This window comes from Chanodichthys erythropterus, chromosome 13, assembly GCF_024489055.1.
Source record: "Chanodichthys erythropterus isolate Z2021 chromosome 13, ASM2448905v1, whole genome shotgun sequence".
Taxonomy (NCBI): domain Eukaryota; kingdom Metazoa; phylum Chordata; class Actinopteri; order Cypriniformes; family Xenocyprididae; genus Chanodichthys; species Chanodichthys erythropterus.
Genome location: NC_090233.1, coordinates 5756573 through 5782359, shown reverse-complemented (window position 1 = coordinate 5782359; position 25787 = coordinate 5756573). Strand labels below are relative to the sequence as shown.

The window sequence follows — 25787 nt, the reverse complement described above, 5'->3', positions numbered from 1 at the left end:
GATTAAAGTTGTTAAATTGAGAAAAAATTTGAAATGTTGAGAATAAAGTCATTAAATTGAGAAAAAAGTCGAGATACAATGTTGAGAAAAAACTTGTTAAATTACGAGAACAAATTCGTTAAATTTTGAGAATAAATTCGTTAATTTTATGACTTTATTCTCAACATTTTATTTAGAGAAAAAAGTCTAGATAAAATGTTGAGAATAAACTCATTAAATTAACAAATTTATTCTCATAATTTAACGACTTTATGCTCAACATTTTATCTACTTTTTTATTCATTAAATGTAACTTTTTTCTCATAGATAAGAACATATGTTAAATTAACTACTTTTTTCTCGTAATTTAACGAGTTTATTCTCAACTTTTTATTTCGACTTTTTTCTCAAAATTTAACAACTTCTAATCTCGAGATGGTTTTATTTTTTTATTATTGCTTGGCCCTAATCCTCTTCTGTACATTTGCCATTATACATTTATAACAATAATATCTTAATCTAAACCTAAAGTAATCTTGACAAACTAAATCGTTTGAAAGCTTTCAGACTCTAGTTTTCATATTTGGTGACATGAAATGACAGAGCAATAGATAAATAGCCATAGATTCTTCATTTTTGATGTGGTGCCAAACTATAACACACGCTCTGATTCTTTCTGTAAGTTTGTGTTTTAGGGATGGAATTCAAATCAAATATTAGCATTAGTGCCCAAACTACTTCTGAATAGGATGTCTACTTCATAAATATTTTGACAAGTATGGAAAATATGGCTCAGATCACTCAAACCATATATGGAAATCAAAGCGTCCCCGGGGGAGTCTGGATGTCCTCTAGTAAAAAAGTTTGGTATTGTGCTAAAAAAAAAAAAATCTTACACTTTTTTTTTTGAGATATCAACCTAAAATTCGGCACAGAACTTGTTCAGATATTTAACTTTGATTTTCTTGAAGTTTTAGAGTAAATCTATATTTTTTGTATAAAATATAAAAATATATATATTTAAAATTCATAAACTTCTGTAACTTTTTTACAGAAGAGAATTAGGGCCAAGCAATAATAAAAAAATAAAACCATCTCGAGATTAAAGTTGTTAAATTTCGAGAAAAACATCAGGATAAAATGTTGAGAATAAACATTAAATTAATGAATTTATTCTCATAATTTAACAACTTTTTTTCGTAATTTAATTACTTCATTCTCAACATTTTATCTCGACTTTTTTCTCGAAATTTAAAGATTTTTTTTTCTCGTAATTTAACGAGTTTATTCTCAACATTTTATCAACATTTAAAATTTTATTATTGCTTGGCCCTAATCCTCTTCCGTACTTTTTTAAACTTTACTTTTACAATTTTTTTTTTTACTTCTACAATAATCTGTGAAGTGTTCCCTTTAAAAAGATACCAAACTCAAGTCTGTGCTCTGAAGTATTCAAGATTTTTAACAATTTAAGCAAGAAAAGTCATTTTCATATCTATGCTCAAAAAGTAGGACAAATAACTAACAGGTAAAACAACTTTATATTTTCACAAACTTTGAAAATAAAAAGCTGTTAAACTCAGCTGTTAAAGACACTGGCACTTCAGGACTAGAGTTGAAGAGCTCTGACATACAACACAGATGTGTTTTGTATTTTGGGTCTGTAGTTGCTTTTGAATAACTGTCTATATGGGTCAAATTGACCCACGAACAGTAAGAACGTATAAGATTTCTGTATGCACATTTCACAACTTTGCATGCATGTTCATGACCCAAAATGATAAAAAGTAAAAAAAAATAAAGAAAAACAATGTAAGTTAGATGGGTTGAAAAAAAGAATGATAGCTCATTTTTACCATATGTGGCTGACAAAATATATTTTTATATTGAAATAAGTGAGGAAAAGCTCCTTTTTTTTAAGCTTCACAGGGTAGTAAAAAGCTAAAATAACCAAGAAATATTATTTTGGGTCTGTACAGTTGTCTATACAGTACCAAAGGAACCAAAATTTAGTGTGTATTTGTCAAAACACATCAGTACGGAAGAGGATTAGGGCCAAGCAATAATAAAAAAATAAAACCATCTCGAGATTAAAGTTGTTAAATTTCGAGAAAAAAGTCGAAATAAAATGTTGAGAATAAACTCGTTAAATTTCGAGAAAAAAGTCGAGATAAAATGTTGAGAATAAAGTCATTAAATTACGAGAAAAAAGTCATTAAATTACGAGAACCATTCGTTAAATGAGAAAAAGTCGTAAAATTGAGGAAAAAGGCAAGATAAAATGTTGAGAATAAAATCATTAAATTACGAAAAAAAATTCATTAAATTGCGAAAACAAATTCATTAAATGAGAAAAAAGTCGATAAAACGTTGAGAATAAACTTTATTAAATTATGACTTTATTCTCAACATTTTATCTCGACTTTTTTTCTCGAAATTTAACGAATGTTAAAACACATCAGTACGGAAGAGGATTAGGGCCAAGCAATAATAAAAAAATAAAACCATCTCGAGATTAAAGTTGTTAAATTTCGAGAAAAAAAGTCGAGATAAAACGTTGAGAATAAACTTATTAAATTATGACCTTATTCTCAACATTTTATCTAGACTTTTTTTCTCGAAATTTAACAACTTTAATCTCAAGATGGTTTTAATTTTTTATTATTGCTTGGCCCTAATCCTCTTCCGTACATCAGTGTGTTGAAACTTTGCATGCATGTTCATGACCCTAAATGAGAAAAAGTTAACTGATGTTTCCGACAACTCAAAAATCTAAATGGGTCAAATTGACCCGCAACAGTACACAAGGGTTAAAGGATTAGTTCAATTTTAAATGATTAATGTGTTTAGATTAATTTTTATACATGTATACAATAAAAAAAGGTTGGGCAGGAAACCCTTATAGAGAGATGGCGAGGAAGTTAAGTAAATTACTAACCTCGCTTATTTAGAACACTCCAAATTCAATAACATTACAACAAGGTTAAGAAAAAAGTCATGTGCATATGCACGTTATGAGATAGTTCTCATGTGCATATAAATAGGAATAATCCACACAATTGTTACTGAATAATATCCATTGATCCTTGTTAAAATGGTGCCTACAGCTGGTCTCACTGATCATTCTACCAATGAAATCCGCTGGAAGTTTTATGTATACACAGCAAATCACATGTTATAGATTACAGTCATGCTGACCGTTTCTTTCAAAAATATACATCTGCTTTGCCAGTTTCCAGTAAATAAATCCTTAAAGTGATTTTGGTGAGCTACCGCCACACACACCTGTGCCTTTCTCTGTGTATTATTCTGTGGTGATGGTTTTCTCCAAAAGATACGAGCTGCCACCTCTAAATAACATGACGTTGAATACATGCCAATTGCTTTTGCAGTAAACGGCACAAAGCCATCTCGTATTTATAGTTCCCCACCATCATATTTTCCAGTTCAGACTGTCAGCCCTCTGAAAATGATATTGCTCCCGAAGGTGCTTTTGTGAAAACTACCTATTCAGCGGCCTATCATTTGGATGATTTATACAAATATGTTTATGAACCACAGTGAAATATATCGCACAGCCATTATCATTTATATCCAGCTATGTTCGCTTAAGTCTGGATGTTACAAAGCAGCTGGATTTACTCTGAATAAATATCTGAAGAGAGTTCAGGGTAGCAGCCAGCTTTGGAAGACATTTTGCCAGAGAATTGAGAAAAGAAATGATTATTTGAACCAAATGTGAGCTTTTATTGAGGGATTGCATTTGAACGTTTTACTTGACACAACATGTGAAAAGTTAAATACATGTAATTATGATGTTTAGCCTGGATGTACAAAAACATTTTAATTGAAACATGAATAAATATGCTTCCTATGAATATATATGTATTCATATTTTCTCAGAAAATAAGTTTTAGTTCGCCACGTTTGGACCATGAATTGCAGCACAGGTCACTAGGTTAAATGGAATCTGAATACTAGTTCAGGCTGCTGCGTTCCAGCAAAGAAGTATCAAATGGGAATTTCTTTGTGAGGCTGATTATTTATTATTATAATACTTCTCTGCGGGGTGTTTTGATGGGTGTACGACTGCCGTTCAACACGTTCCCTCTGACGTGCTGTGACTGGATGGTGGCGTTTCTTGTTCGGCGCTTAAAGACGAGGGTTCGGTCACTTCCGGGGCCAGAACGTGGCGACACACTGGACACGTGCCAGACTGAAAAATCACGAGGAGACAACATTCGGTAAATACAATGAAGTTATGTCATTATAAGCTTAAAGGGTTAGTTCACCCAAAAATGTTGATTCTCTCATCATTCACTCACTTTCATGTCATTCCAAACCTATTAAACGTTTGTTCATCTTCAAAACAAAAGATATTTCTAATGAAACCTGAGAGATTTCTGTCCCTCCATTGAAGTCCATGAAAACAAAACTTTGCTTAAAATAGTGCACTATATAAGGGTACAGGGAGTGACTTCAGACACAACCAGAAAATCAAATGTGGCCAATGATGTGAATATGTGTGCCTTAAAGGGTTAGTTCACCCAAAAATTAAAATTCTGTCATGCATTACTCACCCTCAAGCCGTTCCACACCCGTAAGACCTTTGTTAATCTTCAAAACACAAATTGAGACATTTTTGTTGAAATCCAATGGCTCCGTAAGGCCTCCATAGGGAGCAATGACACTTCCTCTCTCAAGATCCATTAATGTACTAAAAACATATTTAAATCAGTTCATGTGAGTACAGTGGTTCAATATTAATATTATAAAGTGACGAGAATATTTTTGATGCGCCAGAAAAAACTAAATAACGACTTATATAGAGATGGCCGATTTCAAAACACTGCTTCAGGAAGCATCGGAGCATAAATGAATCAGCTGTCGAATCTGCAGTTCGGAGCGTCAAAGTCATGTGATTTCAGCAGTTTGGTGGTTTGACACGCGATCCGAATCATGATTCGACACGCTGATTCATTTATACTCCGAAGCTTCCTGAAGCAGTGTTTTGAAATCGGCCCTCACTATATAAGTCATTATTTTTTTTATTTTTTTTGGTGCACCAAAAATATTCTTGTCACTTTATATTATTAATATTGAACCACTGTACTCACATGAACTGATTTAAATATGTTTTTAATACATTAATGGATCTTGAGAGAGGAAATGTCATTGCTGGCTATGCAGGCCTCACTGAGCCATTGGTTTTAAACAAAAATACCTTAATTTGTGTTCTGAACATTAACAAAGGTCTTATGGGTGTAAAACGGCACGAGGGTGAGTAATTAATTTCAGAATTTTCATTTTTGGGTGAACTAACCCTTTAAAGCTGCAGTCTGCGATTTTTCCTCTGTCGCCATCTCTTGTTTGAAACCTGCAATTGCAGTCATATGCGGAACAGTTATCTGTACGTGCGTTGTGCCTCGGCACAGCTCGTCAGCGCGGATGAATCTAATGCGTGCTGTCAGTCACCGCACCGGTGTGGATGCTGTACTTCAGAATCACAGATTCTACGTCTTGAAAGTATGACCAATATAAGAATTTTCACTGGAAAATATCATCGAACAAGTAAGTAACATGTCTGCCACTTTTGTTCTGACCAACTGAGGAAAAAAGCAATAGGCCTACAATAAATCGCGCTGACAATAGTGATTAAATCTAATGATCGCTTAGCTTAGATCATGCTAAACCGTGTAAACATTTATTATTGTTATATGTTCTCAAATTGTTAATGTTAACAACATCAACATTACTATGACTGTGTATATTAGCGTTACCTGTAGATTTCAATTTCTGTATCCACTCCACAGTCCAAAGTCTTTTGCTCTTGACTACGAGTGAATCTCTAGTCATTTGGACTTTTCTGGATTACAATCAACCATCTAAATGATAAGTTTAATTATTTCAGCTGCTGTGAGAAAAGGCTATAAATGATCCGCTACCAGCAGCGCCCTCACGTGATAAAACCAATTAGCCTGGACTCCTTCATTTATGTTTACGGATGTGACGTAATGACGCACAGACGAACTGCTGCATGCTCAAATTTCCCACTGAAATCCATCAGGTCGCTCTTATTATAAAACATTATTACAAGCTTACTGTTGTGAACCAAGTTAAGATCATGAGATAGTTTTGAACACTGGCTGGTTATGTACTTGCTCAAAAATGGATTTTGGATCATTTTTAACCAAAAAAAAAGTTACAGACTGCGGCTTTAATGTGTGAAAATTTTGGCTGCATGGATTTTCAGTGGATGGACAAAAAGATTAAAACATTAAAAACATCTTTATTCACGTTCCGAAGATGAACGAAAGCAATACAGGTTTGAAACGACATGAGAAAAGTAAATGATGACAGAATTTTCATTTTTGGTTGAACTAGCCTGTTTTTTTTGGTTCTTTCACAAGCTCCAAGAAAAACAGCAATACCTTTCTGAGCCAGAGTGTGACACAGAGTTTATGGAACATGTGGCGGCACGGCAGCAGGGTTGCAATCTCATCTTTGACGTATTCACAACAGCAGATGGCACAGCACTGCTCCTGCTCTGCAGAACCAAAGAGAGTGGGCATGTCAATGTATGTAAAAGACTCAACTCGGCTTTCCATCGTAAACCTGACACCAAACCAAATATTTAAACATGTCTCGATCCAGCCACGCACACATCGAATTACTCATTTGAGTCATTAGGGGTGAAACTGAAGTCATTTTATGCTTTCCAAAGCAGATTTATTACCCCAAATGCACTCAGGCCATAAAGTTGAAGTGGGACATTAGTGTGTGAGCATGATTTTCCCAGCATCCAACCCGTGTGCTGAGTTTTGTGAAAAACATTTCTCATCTGGTGTTTGTATTGCACGAAAAAGTACACAAAGTATTTTAACAGTCAATCACTTAAAGGTGATGAGCTCGGATGTTAGCGTGTCTGTCTGTCTCAAGTAGTGTTATCAAAAGTGCCGACTTCCATACCAAGTAGGTACTTAAATTTTAAAAATGAGCGCTGTTGAGAGGATTCGTAAATGCCTCTAACTGGCCATCGTGTTCACGGGCTCAACATATATGTCAGTGATGGCTACATTGATCAACGCACAGGAGTGTTTGAAAGCACATGGAAGTGTTTGAATTTGAAAGAGTTTTGATGGTGGGAGTGGGAGTGTTTGAAAGGAGGCATCTATAAATGGACCAGTCCACTGATAGACTCTTGCTTTCAAATGCTCCAGTGTGTATCTTGAGGTCTATTTACAATGTTTTTGAAGCGTGATCATTGTAGCCAATCACAGATATATCTGATGAGTGCATGAACAATGGCCAATCAGAGGCATTTACGAATTTACTCATCAACACTCAAAGCATCACATTTTTAAAACTTCTATACCGACTTGGTACTTTTGATAGCACTACACTCAAGACGTTTTTACAATTTTCCATCTGCAAAACATTTCACATGGGTGACAGTGAGAAACAGGAAGGCAAATTATAACATACAGTACTCAAGTCTTGTCATTCATAATCATGTAACCTGCACGCCCAGTCCGTAACTACAATCAAAAGTCCATTGAAGACAAGTCATTTCACTCGGCGGCCATCTTTGAAACGCCTCTCGGGCATTCAAGTGCAGTTCCAATCTCTTTGAATGGGGATACATCAAATTCTCCAATGCTGTTTGCCAGGCTTTCGATTAAATTTCATATTTGAAATCACCAATGAAATCTGACAAAAACTGTCTCATAAATTTGTTTCTAAATGCTCGAATCATGACAAAAAAAAAATTTTTCAGGCTGTATCAAGCTAATGCGTATGCGCAGTCCTAAATGCGCATCTCTTGTCTCATTTCAGAGGAGCGCGTCTGACCGTTTCTATAGGAACAAGAGCTTCTAATGGCTGCTACAGTGACACGATGACTTTACCAATCAGCGATTGGCTCTCATTTTTGAAGGTGGGACTTATTCCGCCATATTGTGCGTTGCACTTTCTCCCATCCAAAACAATACGAGTAACGTCATGTGTCATTTTATGTCTTTGCAACAATACAGCACACAGCAGAAGTACAGTCTGTCTGCTGCAGCTTACTGTACACTACTAGGCGTAGGGCTGGGCGATATAATGCATGCGATTGTCATGCTCATTTCCTCAGTAAAGTCGGTTCCCTGATTACCGCTAAATCGCCATCACCTGCTTTCAAATGGAGCGCCATTTAATAGACAGAGCCGTAGATCACTGACAAGCCACGCGATACCGCGTTCATTATCGAAGGTGATTCATCTGCGATATTGCGTAGCTTGTCAGTGATCTACGGCTCTGTCTATTAAATGGTGCTCTATTTGAAAGCAGGTGATGGCGATTTAGCGGTAATCAGGGAACCGGCTTTACTGACGAAATGCGTGTGACAATCACATGCGATATATCGCCCAGCCCTAACTAGGCCTATCAATCCATCCCATTTTTTCATTTCTGTTATGACCAGTTATTGAACACTTACAATCTAATGCTGTGATGTGTCCAATTCTGTTTCATTGCGACTTTAAAGTAAAGTGTAAATGTAAAGTTTGACGAATAAAGTAATGTCCTCGCAGTTCCATTTCTTTATTACATACCAAACTACACTGATCAGCCACAACGTTAAAATCACCTGCCTAATATCAAGTAGCTCTGATGTGTCGAGGCATGGACTCCGTGAGACCTCTGAAGGTGTCCTGTGTCAGAGGTCTGCACAAGACTGTTTTTTCATACTGCTTGGTTCTATTCCACACCCACCTGCTCCCACTTAAAATCCACTCTAAAATCCACCGCTATCCGCTTAGAATAATTTTCTTCCCGACCCAACCGATCCTACCAAATTTAGATCTTGTTTCCAAAATCTCACATTTAAATTTCCCCTAAAGAAAGAGACATTGGGGATAACAAACATAAAATGTTGGCTATACAAGAATTTTATTTGTCATTTGTCATATGATACTGGCAACACTGTAAAAAATGTCACAGAGAAAAACAGTCTAAATAAACTGAATATGACATCTGTCACTCAAAATAATCCAAAAATACAAATAAACGAAAACTGTTTTTAAGGCTTATAAGCTATGCTGCAATTTTTTTTTTAACATCCATGGAAGAACAGAATGTCACTGACTGATGATGAAGTATCAAATGTCTCTCCTCCAAAATCGGACCACAAAGGCTGAATGTTCTCTCTGAAGGTGCATGGGATACAAAGAACCTATCTTGCCAGGTTGCTCAGGGCAGGGAACTGGGAACTGAGTGAACACCGCCATTGCAAGTTCAAGAGTGGATGCGCTGTTGACAAAGGATGTCGGGAGCGGCCGGGCTGTGCGATATCTTTCATTTGGAAATATAATCCCACGCCGCAAGTAATCTGATCGGGTCCCACGGGAATGCAGACCTCTATAACAAGATATTAGCGGCAGATCTTTTAAGTCCTGCAAGTTGCGAGGTGGGGCCTTTGCAGGCCAAGGCAACACCCTGAACACTTTTTCATGTTCCTCAAATAATTCCTAATCAAATGTTTGCTGTGTGGCTGGTTGCATTATCCTGCTGAAAGAGGCCACTGCCATCAGGGAACACCACTGCCATAAAGAGGCAACAATCTTTAGATAACATCCACATGAATGCCAGGACCCAAGGTTTCCCAGCAGATCATTGCCCAGAGCATAACACTGCCTCCACCGGCTTGCCTTCTTTCCATTGTGGATCCTGCTGCCATCTCTTCTCCAGAAAAACAACACATCCACCTGACAGATGCCTTTCTATCAAGGGCAGCATTCACTTTTTCAGCAAAGAGCTTTGGGCGTCTACTGGTTATCCTTTTGCACCACTTTTGGTAGCTACTAACCACTGCATACCAGGAACACCCTACAAAACTTGCTCTGACCCAGTTGTCTAGCCATCACTATTTGGCCCCTGCCAAAGTCATTCAGATCTTTTCCCCTGCCCATTTTTCCAATGCATGAAATTCAAAAACTGACTGTTCACTTGCTTCCTAATACATCCCACCCCTAGACAGGTGCCATTGCAACGATATAATCAATGTTATTCACTTCATCGGTCAGTGGATTTATTGTTGTAGTTGATCAGCGCATACACAAAACACCTGTTCACATATTACTCTTAGTTTGCATGAATGCTTCACTGTTACTCCTACTTAAAGGGATAGTTCACCCATCATTTACTCAATCACAAGTTGTTACAAATCTGTATGACCTTCTTCTGTTGAACACAAAAGAGATTTTGAATAGACAGTTGACAGTAGCCATTGACATTTAACAACATTCTAAATATCTTCTTTTGTGTTCAACAGAAGAAAGAAATACAGGTTCGGAACAACATGAGGGTGAGTTTTTTTGGGTGAACTATCCCTTTAAAGCACCGAGTCTGTTGAAATAGAAAGTAGGTACTAATCGCACAGTTTGCACTACATTTGATGAGGAATGAACTTTTAACTCTAAAAAAGTATGTTCTATGTAGTATTAATGTGTGTAATCCGGACGTTCTGCTTTCGCCACCTTGGCTTTGTCATGTGCCCTAAGCGCCAGTTGTGTCGCTTCACTGCCATTCATAACTCCTCTACCGTAGCCTCACGAGATAGTAAAGGGTCCATTGGATGCACACTTCATAACCGCAGTGCAGTAGTAGTAGGTGACCAGGGTGTTTTTCGCCTACTGTTTTATGAATACTGCTAATTTCACATACTGTTTTTTGCATATATATAGTTCGGACACAGGGATTAAGACACTTGAGGCTGAATATTCTGAATATGGTTTAACAATCTACAAGTAATGACAGTAGTACCAATGTTTTCGGCATGCACGGTGATCTGGGGTAGGCAGTCGATGATCTGTTCAGTGGCGGGGGGATGGGCCTGCTCCACATCTATAGCTAAAGATTCCAGATGAGCCAGTGCTGCCTGCAACACAACAAAACCCATTAGCATATTTAATTTCCCATGGATAAAGATAGAAGCAAGTTAATTATACATTAAGCCTTACATTTCTAGTGTGCTCTCTCATTGGCTGAAATCAATGAAGTTTGCTTGGCTTTCAAAACATCACTCGGCAACTGAGTCCAATTTCTTAATATTGTCTTTTTGGGTTGAATTAAGATGGATCGTTTGTGTAACATATATATACATATACAGTACATTCCAAAAGTTTGGAACTACTAAGATTTTTAATGTTTTTAAAAGAAGTTTCGTCTGCTCACCAAGGCTACATTTATTTAATTAAAAATACAGTAAAAAAACAGTAATATTGTGAAATATTATTACAATTTAAAATAACTGTGTACTATTTAAATATATTTGACAAAGTAATTTATTCCTGTGATGCAAAGCTGAATTTTCAGCATCGTTACTCCAGTCTTCATTGTCACATGATCCTTCAGAAATCATTCTAATATGCTGATTTGCTGCTCAATAAACATTTATGATTATTTTCAATGTTGAAAACAGTTGTGTACTTTTTTTTCAGGATTCCTTGATGAATAGAAAGTTCCAAAGAACAGCATTTATCTGAAATACAAAGCTTCTGTAGCATTATACACTACCGTTCAAAAGTGTGGGGTCAGTAAGAATTTTTTTTTTTTTTTTTTTAAAGAAATTAATACTTTTATTCAGCAAGGACGCATTAAATCAATCAAAAGTGGCAGTAAAGACATTTATAATGTTACAAAAGATTAGATTTCAGATAAACACTGTTCTTTTGAACTTTCTATTCATCAAATAATCCCGAAAAAAAATATTGTACAAAAATTTGTACAATTGTACACATTAAATGTTTCTTAAGCAGATCAGCATATTAGAATGATTTCTGAAGGATCATGTGACACTGAAGACTGGAGTAATGATGCTGAAAATTCAGCTTTGCCATCACAGGAATAAATTACTTTGTGAAATATATTCAAATAGAAAACAGTTATTTTAAATTGTAATAATATTTCACAATATTACTTTTTTTACTGTATTTTTAATTAAATAAATGTAGCCTTGGTGAGCAGACGAAACTTCTTTTAAAAACATTAAAAATCTCATTTTTCAATATATATATATATAACATTTTATACGACCCGTTTATGCAACAAGGCAAAGGTCCCTCACCTCCATGGCCTGTGCGAGACGCTCCTCTAACGCCATGTAAGTGAGGAGCTGGGAATGATCCACATAAGATATCGCTTGAGCCATCCCAAAACCGTCACCAAATTCATCAAGGAACCTGAACAACAAAGGACTTTAAAATACAGCATCTCTCTTAGTCACAATCAAAATGGTTAAGTAAAATGTTCTTATAATCAATACCGTTTTTCATATTTTAGACATGAATCACTGGGTTATATCTCATGAAACATTTCCAGGTCATCTTTAAACCCAAAAAATAGATTTTGTATTAAGAAATTTAAGCCTATTTTTAGGGCTGTGACATTATTTTCATGACAATAAAATATATTTTCCTTTCAAATTCGTATTACCATAATGCATAACTCCTATTATTCATACAGGTTTCAATTTTTATAAGTAAAATTACCCCCAGTTTCACAGACAAGGCAGGTTTGAGCCTTTTTAACTGAAAGTAACTTGTACTGACAGATCATAAAGTATGTTTGAGCCATTGTTTTGTCTCAAGATGCACACCAGTTTTTTTCTAGTGTACATTTATAAAAGCTACTTAAATGCCCTAATTGAACTAAGGCTTAATCCTGGCTTAGGCTAAGCCCTGTCTGTGAAACCAGGCCTTAATGTATTAAAAGTAAAAAAGTTATATTATTATTTAAATTTCCATAAAGTTTTGCATACATTTTTACTTTTTCGGCATAAATTTACAACAAGGCAGTACAACAAATACTACCATGAATTGAGAATGAGTTTTTCTTGCATCACAATAATGAAAATAAATGAATTGTCACAACGGAGGAAAAAAAAAAAAAAAAAAAACTAAAACAAATGTAATTTTCTGAAAGTATTTTTTTTTTTTTTGGTCACATGTTCTTTACATGTTTTGTGAGATTCACTCTGTAAAGGCCCCGATATACTAAGATGGTGTGACAAGTAAAAATATTTGACACTTGTGAGCAGCTTTATAGTAGAAATTGAAGTTGTAATTCTAATTAAAAGAGACACTGACACTATTTTTTTTTTTATGTTTAAAGCAGGGGTTTTCAAAGTCAAAGACAGTGGGCACAACATACATGATGGCGCTCCATTTTGACACATAAATGTGTGTATTTAACCGTTCAAGCACAATAAGCTGTGGAAGTAAGCGGAATTCAGCACTTGTGCACTTCGGATATTGCCCACAGAAAGCTACCTGTCAGTACCAAATTCAGTTCTCTGTTGTGGTTTATTGTGCTTTTAATAACTCATAATCAAGCACGTCCCGCTCTTCCTTGTCATTCATCCATGTTTCTTTGCTGCTCTATCGTGTTTAAGCAGTCCTGTGCTGCACGGGTATATTTACATACAGATAAAATTGTCCAGCCGTACTCTGCGCCTCCCCTGATATGCTCTCTCACACATGTATATGTGTTTTTTACGGGGACTCTCCATAGACGTAATGTATTTTGTACTGTACAGACCCCCTTCACTACCCTACTCCTAAACCTACCCATCACAGAAAACTCTCTGCATTTTTTGAATTAAAAAAAAAAAAAAAAAAAAAGTTTAGTATGTTCTTTAAGCCATTTGGTTAACGAGGAAGTGTCCTCATAAACCATGTTTACATTGTAATACCCATGTCATTATACACATTTGTGTCCTCATAAACCATGTATACAAGAACACACACAAACTTTGAAAACCCCTGCTTTAAAGCAATCTATTGTATAAAGTGCTAATATAATAAATACTAGTGACTTGACTGGAATGCCAAATTGCAGATCTTGTGCAAACATATCCACTTCTCTATAATCAGATGCTTTCTTAGCTACCGTTTTCATTTTTATTGTGTTTATTTTGTTATTGAGAGAAAAGCGTGCAGCACATATTAACACATTCATCTTAACTTCGCTCCCAGGAGTGTGGGCAGCGTCGGGATGTTCGCTAACCGTATACCGCTGCAAAGGTAATTCGAACTGTGAGTATACCGGGGCCTTAAGAGTTACAGGAAGACATTGCATCATTATCTTGTAATATTTGATATTATTGTATATTAGGTTTGTTGACCTCCACTCTGTGTCCAGATCTTCACTCATGCTGGAATCATCCTCCAGGTTATTGTTACCATCCAGGATAAAGAGTCCAGGGTGCACAAACTGACTGACACCATCAGGATCTTCATCGCTGCTGCTGCCCGAGTCCTCGTTATACATCAGCCAGGGGATCTCGCCCTCCTCCAGAGGGGTCTGCTCTCTGAAGAACACCACACAAACACAGGACAGCAGAAAAACGTCATCTTTAGGGATGCCTTAATATCTGAGACACATTTAAAATTAATTTGACATTGTTTCATTCTGTTCCATGTGACTACAGATATCGGAATAAGAGCACATGTACACACAAAAAAAATGATGTAGACAGACTCATTTTTCAGTAAATTATGGAGAAAAATCTTAATTTATTAATCAAGTCCAGACAATTTGTTTGTGAAAAAATAATCTTATACACTACCGTTCAAAGTTTTGAAGTCAGTAAGATTTTATTTTAAAATACATTTATTTTATTTAGCAGGAAAACATTAAAGGTGCTCTAAGCGATGTCACACGTTTTTAGGCCAAAACATTTTTTTTGTCACATACAGCAAACATCTCACTATCCGCTAGCTGCACTGTAAAAAAAAAAAAAAAAGCGGTCTCTGTAGACGCCACAAGCTCCGAAAACGGCAACAAAAACTACCTGGTGCAGCCTGGACCACGAAACATAATAAACATGCTCCAGCCAATAACAGACAAGAATGATTTTAAATGCGCGTTCATGACCGTTTCAGGAAGCACGGAGGGGAGGGGGAGGAGGAGGAGGAGGGAGGGTCTAGCTAGCCTCCGTTTTGTTTGACAACACTTCGAACGTCAACAGGAAGTTACTCCACCAAGGATCGCTTAGAGCACCTTTAAATTGATCAAAAGTGACAGTTAAGACATTTATAATGTTAGAAAAGATTTCTATTCCACATAAATGCTTTTTCTATTCAATCAAACAATCCTGAAAAAAAAAAAAGAAAAATACAAGGGCTTTCATTCTTTTTAAGGGAAATGTTATTCCTTTTTTTACTCAGATTACTTGCACATAGTCTGTCAATATCTAAATAATGTCAAAACTTTCCCATACTTTATGGACTTAATCTTACATCTGATGCCTTTCTTACTGATGTTTGCTCAAATGATGGTGCAACAAGCGATTATTTTTGTAATGCCACGCATAAAATCCATACGACCAACTATTTTTTTTTAATTGTTTTTTTTTTTTTCACTGTGCCAAATTACTGACATGCAGAAAGCTAATAATTTGATAAACATGTAAAAGTGAATGATTTAATGTAAAATTTATATCATGCATTACCACATTAATTTTAGTCAATTTTAATTTATAATCAAAATTTCTACATGGACGGATAAGTCTTTTTTTTTATAAGATTGTTATAATATTATTAAATAGTTACATTATATTAAATATTGTATATTATATAATAACATTATAATATTGTTAATAAAAATACAATGTCAATGTCAATGGGGTGAGTGTTGAGAGTATGTGTGCTTACTCTAGAGCGAGGTTGAGAGAAGGCACTTCTTCCGGACTGTTGCTGCAGCCAGGCGGCTCATCCATGCCAGGCAGAGTTTCCCAGCTTTCTTCACTTGTACACCTCTCCTTCTCCAGCCCAGAGTCGGATGTCCACGAAGCCGACCACTCACCCTCGCTGAATTCTGAGCTGCTGCTTAGAACAGAGCAGAATACACGCGCGCACACACAAACACACGTGAGCTTACCTCGTAAAAGTCAAGCTAATCCTCTTAGCTGAAGAGCCTTAGCATGCAGAATGAGCACCCACTGAGCGCACCTTTGGCACCTCACTCATTTCCTGCAGAGTGTATACCTTTATCAAGCATTCACAGTAAATGTCCAAAACTCATCCTTGACTTGCATTATATGAGGGACTTTTCACAAATAGGCTATCAAATAGAGCTTGAAAGATTTTTGTAACTGTTATGAAAATTTGGGACAAATTAAAAACCCTGATTTTGTAACGTCCTAGAAATAAATAGAAAAAGAAAAAAAACATGCACAAATAGTGTAGAATTCTTTGGTTATACTATATTAAGGTGTCCATGTTACAGTGTAATTATACATTTAAGTACTGAGTAATTATAATTAATACATGTACTTACTATAGGGTTAGAGTTAGGATGAGGGATTGGTTTAAGGTTAATTGCATGGTATTATGCATAATTTATAGTTATTACTACAGTAACTACATGTAACGTGTAACAATGTCATTGTAAAATAAATTGTTACCAATTCTTTAATAGCTTTTGTAACAGGGCTAGATTTTTTAGCTTTATGAATACATTTCAACAGTAGTGATGTAAAAATTGAGAAAAAAAATGACTATATGCTAATTAAAAGATCACAAAATAGGTGATGGTTGTACACAAAATATTATGCTTTTGGCTATTAGAATGTGAATTAAAAAATATTCTTTTTCTACAACTGAATTGAAATCTGATAAATTATTATGCTTGGGGTCAATAAGATTTAAAAAAAAAAAAATTAATACTTCTATTCAGCAAGGACATATTAAATTGATGTGTTGGGTATGTTACTACTTTAAAAAAAGTAATTAATTACTAGCTATTAATTGCATCTACAACAGTGCAATTATATTACTGTACTAATTACTCCATCTAAAAAGTACTGCATTACTAAGGACTTTCTAAATCCCATATAAACCTCAACCAGTCGAACAATACAAGGATAGAGATGAAACTGCTCTTTTAATTTTCAAATAAATAGTATAAAATTGCATAAATTGCAAAAAATATTCTTAAACTGACTAAAGTATTTAAAGGGAGAAGGTTACATTAAAAACATACATTTTAACATTAGACATTAAATTTTGATGTTAAATCTACTATTGTTTTATATAGAATTGTTCTATAGTCTATAAAGTATTTAATGCATCAGAAGCAACGGTAACACTTCAGTATGGGGAACAATTATCACTTTTAACAAGCTGCTTATTAGCCTGAATATTGGCTGTTTATTAGTACTTATAGAGCACGTATTAATGTCTTATTCTGCATGACCATATTTTACATCCCTACATCTTACCCAATACCTGAACTTAAGCACTACAACAACTACCTTTCTATTAATAAGCAGTAAATTAGGAGTTTATTGAGAAAAGAAAAGTCATAGTTAATAGTGAATATGTATTCACCATACTAAAGTGTTACCGAAGTAACTAAACAAATTACAGAAAAATTAAGAGCAATCCCATTCCTTTGAAAAAGTAAAAGTGATTAACTTACAGTAATTTCTTAGTAATGTAATAACATTACACCCAACTAGAGTTGTCAAAATTACTGACTTCGGTACCAAGTCGGTACTGAAATTTAAAAATGTGATGCTTTGAGCACTGTCGAGCGGATTTTCATAAACACCTCCGATTGGCCAGTTTGTTTATCAAATATGTCTGTGATTGGCTACAGTGATCAACGCATAGCAGCGTTTTAAAGCACATGGAAGTGTTTGAATTTGAAAGTGTTTTGAAAGCGGGAGCGGGAGCAGGCGTCTGTGATAGATGCCTGCTTTCAAATGCTCCTGTGTTTATCTATGCAAGCACTCGGTGATGAGCGTAACTGATGACTATTTACAACGTTTTTGAAGCGTTAATCATCAAAGCCAATCACATATCCGATGAGCGGGTTAACACTATGGCCAATCAGAGGTGTTTACGAATCCACTCAACAGCAAACCTAGAAACACTGATAATAAGAAATGTTTCTCAGCACCAAATCAGAATATTAGAAAGATTCCTGAAAAAAATCATGTGACACTGGAGAAAAAATAAAAAAAGTTTTGAATTGTACTATTTCACAATATTACTGTTTTTACAGTTTTTTAAACCAATAAACGCAGCCTTGGTAAAAATAAGACACTTCTGTCTAAAATACTTAAAAATCTTATCAAACCCAATTAGTGTAAAAGTTTATAGCATCTAATTTTCTCTCTCTAAATTATAGTATTATAGTATTTTTATATACTCTATTTTTATACAGATATTCTATACAAGTTTGTGATTATTTGTGAATTAAACATTTTACTTTTTTTTTTTTTTATTCGCGTTGGTACTATTTTCACATCTTCAAAACTCTTAGTACAAAAATCCAAAGTGATCACACTTCTAACACAGCTAGTCATTCTTTCAAAACTTGATCTCATGCCTTCATTCTAATTGTACATATTTTCATTCTACATAATCACTGTTTCAAACACAAGATCATTGTGATATGTAATGAGAACATTTGGTTTAATCACTGAAACAACAGTATGTTCTTGTTTCAGTTTAGTACTTTTAACAATTAGTTCATTCAATAGCAAACAATACAAAATTCATGTTTCAAATCGCCCTTGATGCTGAAATAATTACACATGCTACAGATGCCACGTTAGAAAATACACTTACATTACCTAAATTACAAAATTGACATAAAATCCATAATGTTTGTAATAGTATCTATACAGTGTTATCAAAAGGTGTAAATTATGAAACAGTCATAATGTTCTGTGCTAGAACAGAGTTTCCTGCCAATACAGTAAATGTTCTCACTGTACCATATGACTGAATCTATACTGTAGTTGATCTTTACAGATGAAGGGTGAGTAACAGTAATGTGGCAGTCTCTACCAAGGTAATCTGTTTACAGTATCACATAGCATACTATAATGTAAAATTATGCTATCTGTCTCACTTCTTCTGAGTTCTGACGTATCTCTGATCAACCTGATTTTATACAGTCACTGACCGTTTCTTTTCCCTTACTCTGTCCTGCTGTGTGCACAAATTTCAAATCCCTGTGTATCTGTATCTCTCTCTCTCACTCACTCACTCTCACTCACTCACTCACTCTCACTCACTCACTCTCACTCACTCACTCACTCTCACTCACTCACTCACTCTCACTCACTCACTCACTCTCACTCACTCACTCACTCACTCACTCACTCACTCACTCACTCACTCACTCACTCACTCACTCACTCACTCACTCACTCACTCACTCACTCACTCACTCACTCACTCACTCACTCACTCACTCACTCACTCACTCACTCACAAAAAAAGATCATTCTGTATGATTTATAAGCTGTTTTCCTCATGGGGACCAAAAAACAAAAAAAAAAACGTCCAAACAAGGTCTAAAATTACCATCCACATACACACACACTTTGAAAATTATGGTCATCATCTAAGATCAATTGCTTATAATTCATTACATTTGATTATCCATATCAGAAATTGCAAATAATTTCAATAAAAACTATGCTTATAGAATGTGTATGTATATAAATCTATACCAAACGATTAATTGATTAACCATTAAGATCAGATTGATTAAATAATGGACAAATGTATTAAACTGAAAAGAATGGAAAAGAGATGCAAATGAAAATTTTGATAGTAATAGCATTATGAAAGGCAGTTACTGTGAATGAAACATTTATAAAGATTAAACAAACACTTATTTTGTGTAGTGAAAAGGATACTTTCTGATTTTGTGTATTGTACTAAGACAATTGAAAATATGCTGAAATGTTTGAAAAAAGTGCACTTTTAATGATCTGTTGTGATATTACTACTAAGAGTTTTGAAAATGTACCAATTGCTTGCGAAAAATGCACCAAAGCAATAAAAAAAAAAACCTCTAGTACAGTTGAGATATATGCAATACATACTGTACCTTTCATCACCCTTTGTAGATGGCTCACATTTCTCTCCAAAATTCTCTAGATCTTCCCAGATATCGCCATCATCATTATCATCTACTTTAGTGTTATTATCCTTTGCACTTTTCCTGTCCTCAGAGTTGAGGTCACTCAAGGCCATTGGTGGAAAATCAAAGAGGAACTCATTTTCAGGGTTTGTTTGTGTGAGGAAACCCGGAGGTGCCGAGCCACACTTGTTTCTGTCTGCTGAGCCTGACAAATGGCTTACTTCCTCTTTTTCTGAACGTTTCCTCCTTTCAAGGTGGGTCTCGCTCGTCTGTTTGCGGATCTTTGGCCTCACGACCATTTCGGACTGTGATGTTTCTTCAGGGTTCGTTTTTCCTGTGCTTTTATAGGAAACGGGTCCAGCGCTGGCTGTAGCCCCGTGACATTTCGGAGCTTGGTCTTCACAAACCAACAACTGGCCAACTTTCCTATTTGCTTTCACAGTTCTTTGAAAATCTGGTTCCTCGCTACGAAGTTCTGTTGAGTCTTTAGAAGGTGCCGTTTGCACTGAACGTTTACTTATTTTTGTAAAGACATCAGGATGTGAATCGTCAAGCGAATCTACATTTTCACCCAATCCACAAATACCATCAAGTCTCTTCTGAGCAGCCCGAGAGGGGTTTAAACTCAAGTCCTCCTCCTCAGCTCCGCTACTGTCAGGCTCATATGCATCAATGTTGATGTAGCTCAGAGCTTCCGGGTTGGGCCTGTGGGCTTCACTGATGGGCCAGACTCTAGCTCGATCACTTTTTTCTATACCAGACCAATATTGTCTATCATATGGCACAACCCGTTCACTCTTTGGTCTCTTGAAGTGGTTGGAGGGTGCTTTTAGAGCTCTACACAATGATGACTGCCTCCTGTTGTGGCCCTCTTGATTTGAAGCTGCGTTCAACTCAGAGCGCACCGAATTTGTGCATGGTGTCGGGAGGATAGTCTGAAGAACTGAAGAAATTTTGCCCTTTGACGCTAGAGGGAAAATGTTTCACTTATTACTCTTTTTCCTTCACTGGATACAAGTTTATTATTTGTATATAGAAAGTAAGTGTATACTATAGAGTGAAAGTCACAAAAAAATGTCCTGGTTACATTTCTCTCAAAAAAATCAAAGGAATATAATAAGAAACTCTATTTATACTTTTGTGTCTCATTCATGATGATTAAGTTTCCTCCAAAATTATAATTACTGTCAATAATTATACTCACTGTATAAAAATACTCATTCATTTTTGTAATACATTGAGAAAATCATCTTTTCTGGTCAATGATTATTATAAAAATTAAAAAGGTGTTTAAAATTGGCATAAACTAAAAGCAGTGCAAAAAAAAACTTAAAGGGTTACTTTACTCAAAAATGAAATTTCTGTAATTAAAGGTGCCATAGAACGCTTTTTCACAAGATGTAATATAAGTCTAAGGTGTCCCCTGAATGAATCTGTGAAGTTTCAGCTCAAAATACCCCTTAGATTTTTTTTTTATTCATTTTTTACACTGCCTATTTTGGGGCATCATTAAATATGCACCGATTCAGCACGCTTCCCCTTTAAATGCTCGCACTCCCAACCCCAAGCTCTTGACTCTATAATATATTGCATAAACAAAGTTCACACAGCTAACATAACCCTCAAAATGGATCTTTACAAAGTGTTCGTCATGCAGCATATCAGATCATGTAAGTATAGTATTTATTTGGATGTTTACATTTGAATGAGTTTGAGGCTATGCTCCGTGGCTAACGGCTAATGCTACACTGTTGGAGAGATTTATAAAGAATGAATTTGTGTTTATGAATTATACAGACTGCAAGTGTTTAACAATGAAAATGACGACTCTGGTCTCCGTGAATACAGTAAGAAACGATGGTAACTTTAACCACATTTAAAAGTACATTAGCAACATGCTAACAAAACATTTAGAAAGACAATTTACAAATATCACTAAAAATATGTTATCATGGATCATGTCAGTTATTATCGCTCCATCTGCCATTTTTCACTATTGTCCTTGCTTGCTTACCTGCATAAAGTCTGATGATTCAGCTGTGCCTTAAACATGGGCTGGCATATGCAAATATTGGGGGCGTACATATTAATGATCCCAACTATTGCGTAACAGTCGGTGTTATTGAGATTCACCTGTTCTTCTGAGGTCTTTTAAACAAATGAGATTTACATAAGGAGGAGGAAACAATGGTGTTTGAGACTCACTGTATGTCATTTCCATGTACTGAACTCTTGTTATTCAACTATGCCAAGGTAAATTCAATTTTCAATTCTATGGCACCTTTAAGTACTCACCCTCAAGTTGTCCCAAACCTGTAAGACCTTCGTTCATCTTCGAAACACAAATTAAGATATTTTTGATGAAATCCGAGAGGTTTCTGAACCATACATAGGCAGCAACATCATTGCACCATTTGAGGTCAAGAAAAGTATTAAAGACACTGTTAAAATAGTCCATGATACGCAGTGCAAGGCTTCTGTGTTTACGTTAGAAAGCTGGCTCAGTATTGGCTGAAGCTGTACATGTGAGCACCACGATGCATGCATGTGATGCTGACGCAGGAGCTGGCCAATAATTGAGTCGGGTAGAGAAGAAATTGTTGAATAAAGTTATTTTTGTTTACTTTTTTTGCGCAAAAAAAGTATTCTCTTCACTTCATAACATTACGGTTGAACCACTGTAGTCAGGTTGACACGTTTAATGATGTGTTTACTACTTTTCTGGATCTCAAAAGGTGCAATGACATTGCCGCCTATGTGTGGTTCAGAAACCCTCGGATTTCATCAAACATATCTTCATTTGTGTTCTAAAGATGAATGAAGGCCTTACTGGTTTGGAACGACAAGTAATTAATCTAACAGGCTTCATTTTCGTCATGAAAAACATATATTTTAGAGGTGAAATATGACCTGGGCATTTTTTGACTGTCACTCTATTAAACAAAAAGAAAAGGAAAAACATTTCAAACTACTTTCTACCCACCCTCATCATTCTCATATATATTTGCATAATAAAGTCAGATGGTCTCCTACAGGGTTTCCGTTTACACCTTTTAAAGGTGATGAATGCTCCACTCTAAAGTAGAACAACCCACACACGCATATTTCAGCTCTTCAAAATCCCTGTTACATTCCCAATATTACAAAGCTGTTTATTCACCATGAGAACCAGAAATCTCAAAATCCTTTCCTCCACTTTCGTTGATCACAGATTTCCAGTTTCTCAGGAATTGTTAGCTGAAGTGAGTAATTTTTTATTTTTTTTTTTAAGTTAAGTTTTTAAATAATTTAAGTAATTTTAATTAATATACTATAATATTTTAATACAAAAATCAGTGACAACTAAGGTATATTTAAATTAATTTTCAGAATAATATAAATAATCTGTGGTGCTATCAAAACTCTAGTTGGTTTGGCTTGATAATGGCTTGGCTTGAGTTTGGGGCAGTACTTTTGCAATTCCGTAGCCAAAAAAACGTTAGTTGAAGCATGTAATTTAAGTAGTTTCATCACCTACTAAATGTTTCCATCACCAATTGGTACATACCCACTGCCTGGTCCTTTTGACTACTCGTCTTCTCCATGTTTTGACAGTCCACACCAGATGTGGCTCTTTGTTTATCTGTAACCGGCCGGAAGCTGATATAAGCGTGTCTCCGTCCGTATCGCCTGCCTGAGATGGTCTGGTATCCTCCTGCTGGTTTGGGCCATGCAGACTTTCCTGCTTCTTGACCCATTCCTATGAGAAACAGAGATTAAAGGCCTCTTCACACCAAAGACGATAACTACAAAGATTACTATATTAGCATTCACACCAATAGATGTTCTGTTTATTAAAAGCATGCTGCAGTTTAATTACTTGAGCTCTTTAAAATCTGGTGGATTCTGATTGGATGTCAATGTTCTGAAAGTGATTCCAACGATATCATTGATATGTCATCACAATCATTATAGTTGTGGTGTTGACTTCCCTGTTCTAAGAGAATTAAAATGATTATTAAAAGTTTATCCCCTGGTTCACAGACAAAGGATAAAGCCTAGTCCTAGACTAAAATGCATGCTTGAACTGTATTAACTGAAAGCAACTTCTTAAAATATGTCAGTGCCATTGTTTTGTCTCAAGATGCACACCTGTAATGTTTTTTTCTAAGGCATGTTTATAAAAGCTACCTAAATGTCCTAATTGAACTAAGGCCTAATCCTGGCTTAATCTAAGCCCTGTCTGTGAAACCAGGCCCAAGGTTATTGAAGTTATTGTCCTTGGTGTGAATAGGCATTAAAGGGGTAATTCACCACTGGCAAGACAGGCTTTTAATCTTGTCAAAGCATTGGAAAAGTGAACTTTTTTCTTCTTCTGAAATTGGTACTCTAACTACAGAAAAAAAGGAGAGCTGTTGTGTTTTTTTTTTGCCAAAATCTTCACTTGTAGTTTTTAAAAAAAGCCCTGGAGCTTTCAAAAGTCCACTGGATGATGCAAAATGATGTTTTGCACTTTTACTGACAAATAAAAAGGGATATTTGTGTGCAGGTAACATGGAGAATGAGTACAAATTATTCATTATTAAATTATTCAATTATTCACCAACATTGTAGCAATACAAATCTGATGGAAAAATCTGCAAACGTATCCTTTATGCGTCCACAGTACAAAAGCACTTCTAATATTGAGTTCTTCTTTTAATTTAAATAAAGGCTCTTCCTATAGCTATTCTATTATAAAAAACTTCTTCTCGTTTCTGTGTTTTAACTTAATTTGCACTCTTGTAACTCAGCCTTGTTATCCTATTAATATTGTTGTCATGTGTGATGAATTGCTTCCTCATTTGAGGCATAAAAGCATTGGTTAAAATGTAACAATGTAAATGAAAAAACATGGTGTGACACCTGATACACCAAATCACACAATTCATCCGCATATGTAAATGTTGCACAATGGTTTGTTACACAGGCCTAAAACAAAGAAGATTAAATTGTGACCAGTAAGCTTTTCCATCTTTGATGCTGAATCGCAGCTGTCTTTTAAGCATTGATTCAATCCTTTATTAAAACACATCCAGTTCAGGTCTTGGGGCCTCTACTAATTAATCATGGGTGTTTATTAAATACAGGAAATATCCCAAATGTGCAATGCAGTGCTACTCCAGGACCAGGATTATGAAGAATTAAAGCTTTCTAAACCTATGACAGATCACATTAATGCTGAACAGAGTAACATCAAGGAAGTTACTAAGCACAATCTGATCAAAACGCATCACTGTCATGTTATTGTCTATGTAACGTTAGTTTGCAGCAAACACATCACACCCGTCAACATTACGCATTAAGGCATTTGACATATGCTATCGCCTGGCACAATACCTCAAAAACAATTAATACAACTTACAACGCCCTAAAACAGCTTTTTATCTCTAGAAACACACACATCTCGTGATTCATATGATCAGCTGGATCAATTCAGTCGACTACGGGCCCACATACAAGTTCAGAGCAGCTAACAAGCTAACTAATGTTAGTCGACAAGCGCTGCTGCTTCTAGGGCGTGGATTATAATGTTTGCTAACGCTTTTATTCCTCCAGTTTCACGCAGAAAACTCACACAATGTTTTGGTTTAGGAAATGTGTCGTCTGTTAAAGGACTGTACCTGTGTTCCTGGATGCCTCCTGTGTCAACTAAACTCTGCGAACGTCACCGTGAAACTTAATAGTCACGTGACACATGTCCACCAATCAACTGAGAGTATAATTGTCAGCATTATAATCGGGTCCAGCTAGGCAGCTGTAAGCCAACTGCAACACCACGTGTGCAATTTAAAGCCCACCTGGAAAACAGAGAGCAGACAGGGTAGAATGGGGATGAAGTTGGATGGGATGGGGTGGGA

General features: G+C 35.7%; 1 protein-coding gene across 2 annotated transcripts; it reads right to left on the bottom strand.

Moving 5' to 3' along the window:
• Positions 1-3710: 3710 nt before the first annotated feature.
• On the bottom strand, positions 3711-25627 carry pja2 (praja ring finger ubiquitin ligase 2). 2 transcript variants are annotated; one of them, XM_067406130.1, is made up of 9 exons: positions 25551-25627; positions 23456-23647; positions 19876-20875; positions 15675-15848; positions 14144-14329; positions 12086-12200; positions 10783-10897; positions 6411-6526; positions 3711-4195 (listed from the first exon to the last, which is right to left on the bottom strand). In XM_067406130.1, exons 2-9 carry the CDS (start codon positions 23643-23645, stop codon positions 4076-4078), a joined length of 2016 nt encoding a protein of 671 aa, XP_067262231.1. In that variant the 5' UTR covers positions 23646-23647; positions 25551-25627; the 3' UTR covers positions 3711-4075. The 2 variants fall into 2 exon arrangements, with proteins under 2 accessions (XP_067262231.1, XP_067262232.1); XM_067406131.1 differs by having other exon boundaries at positions 15675-15845.
• Between the last annotated feature and the right edge of the window lie 160 nt (positions 25628-25787).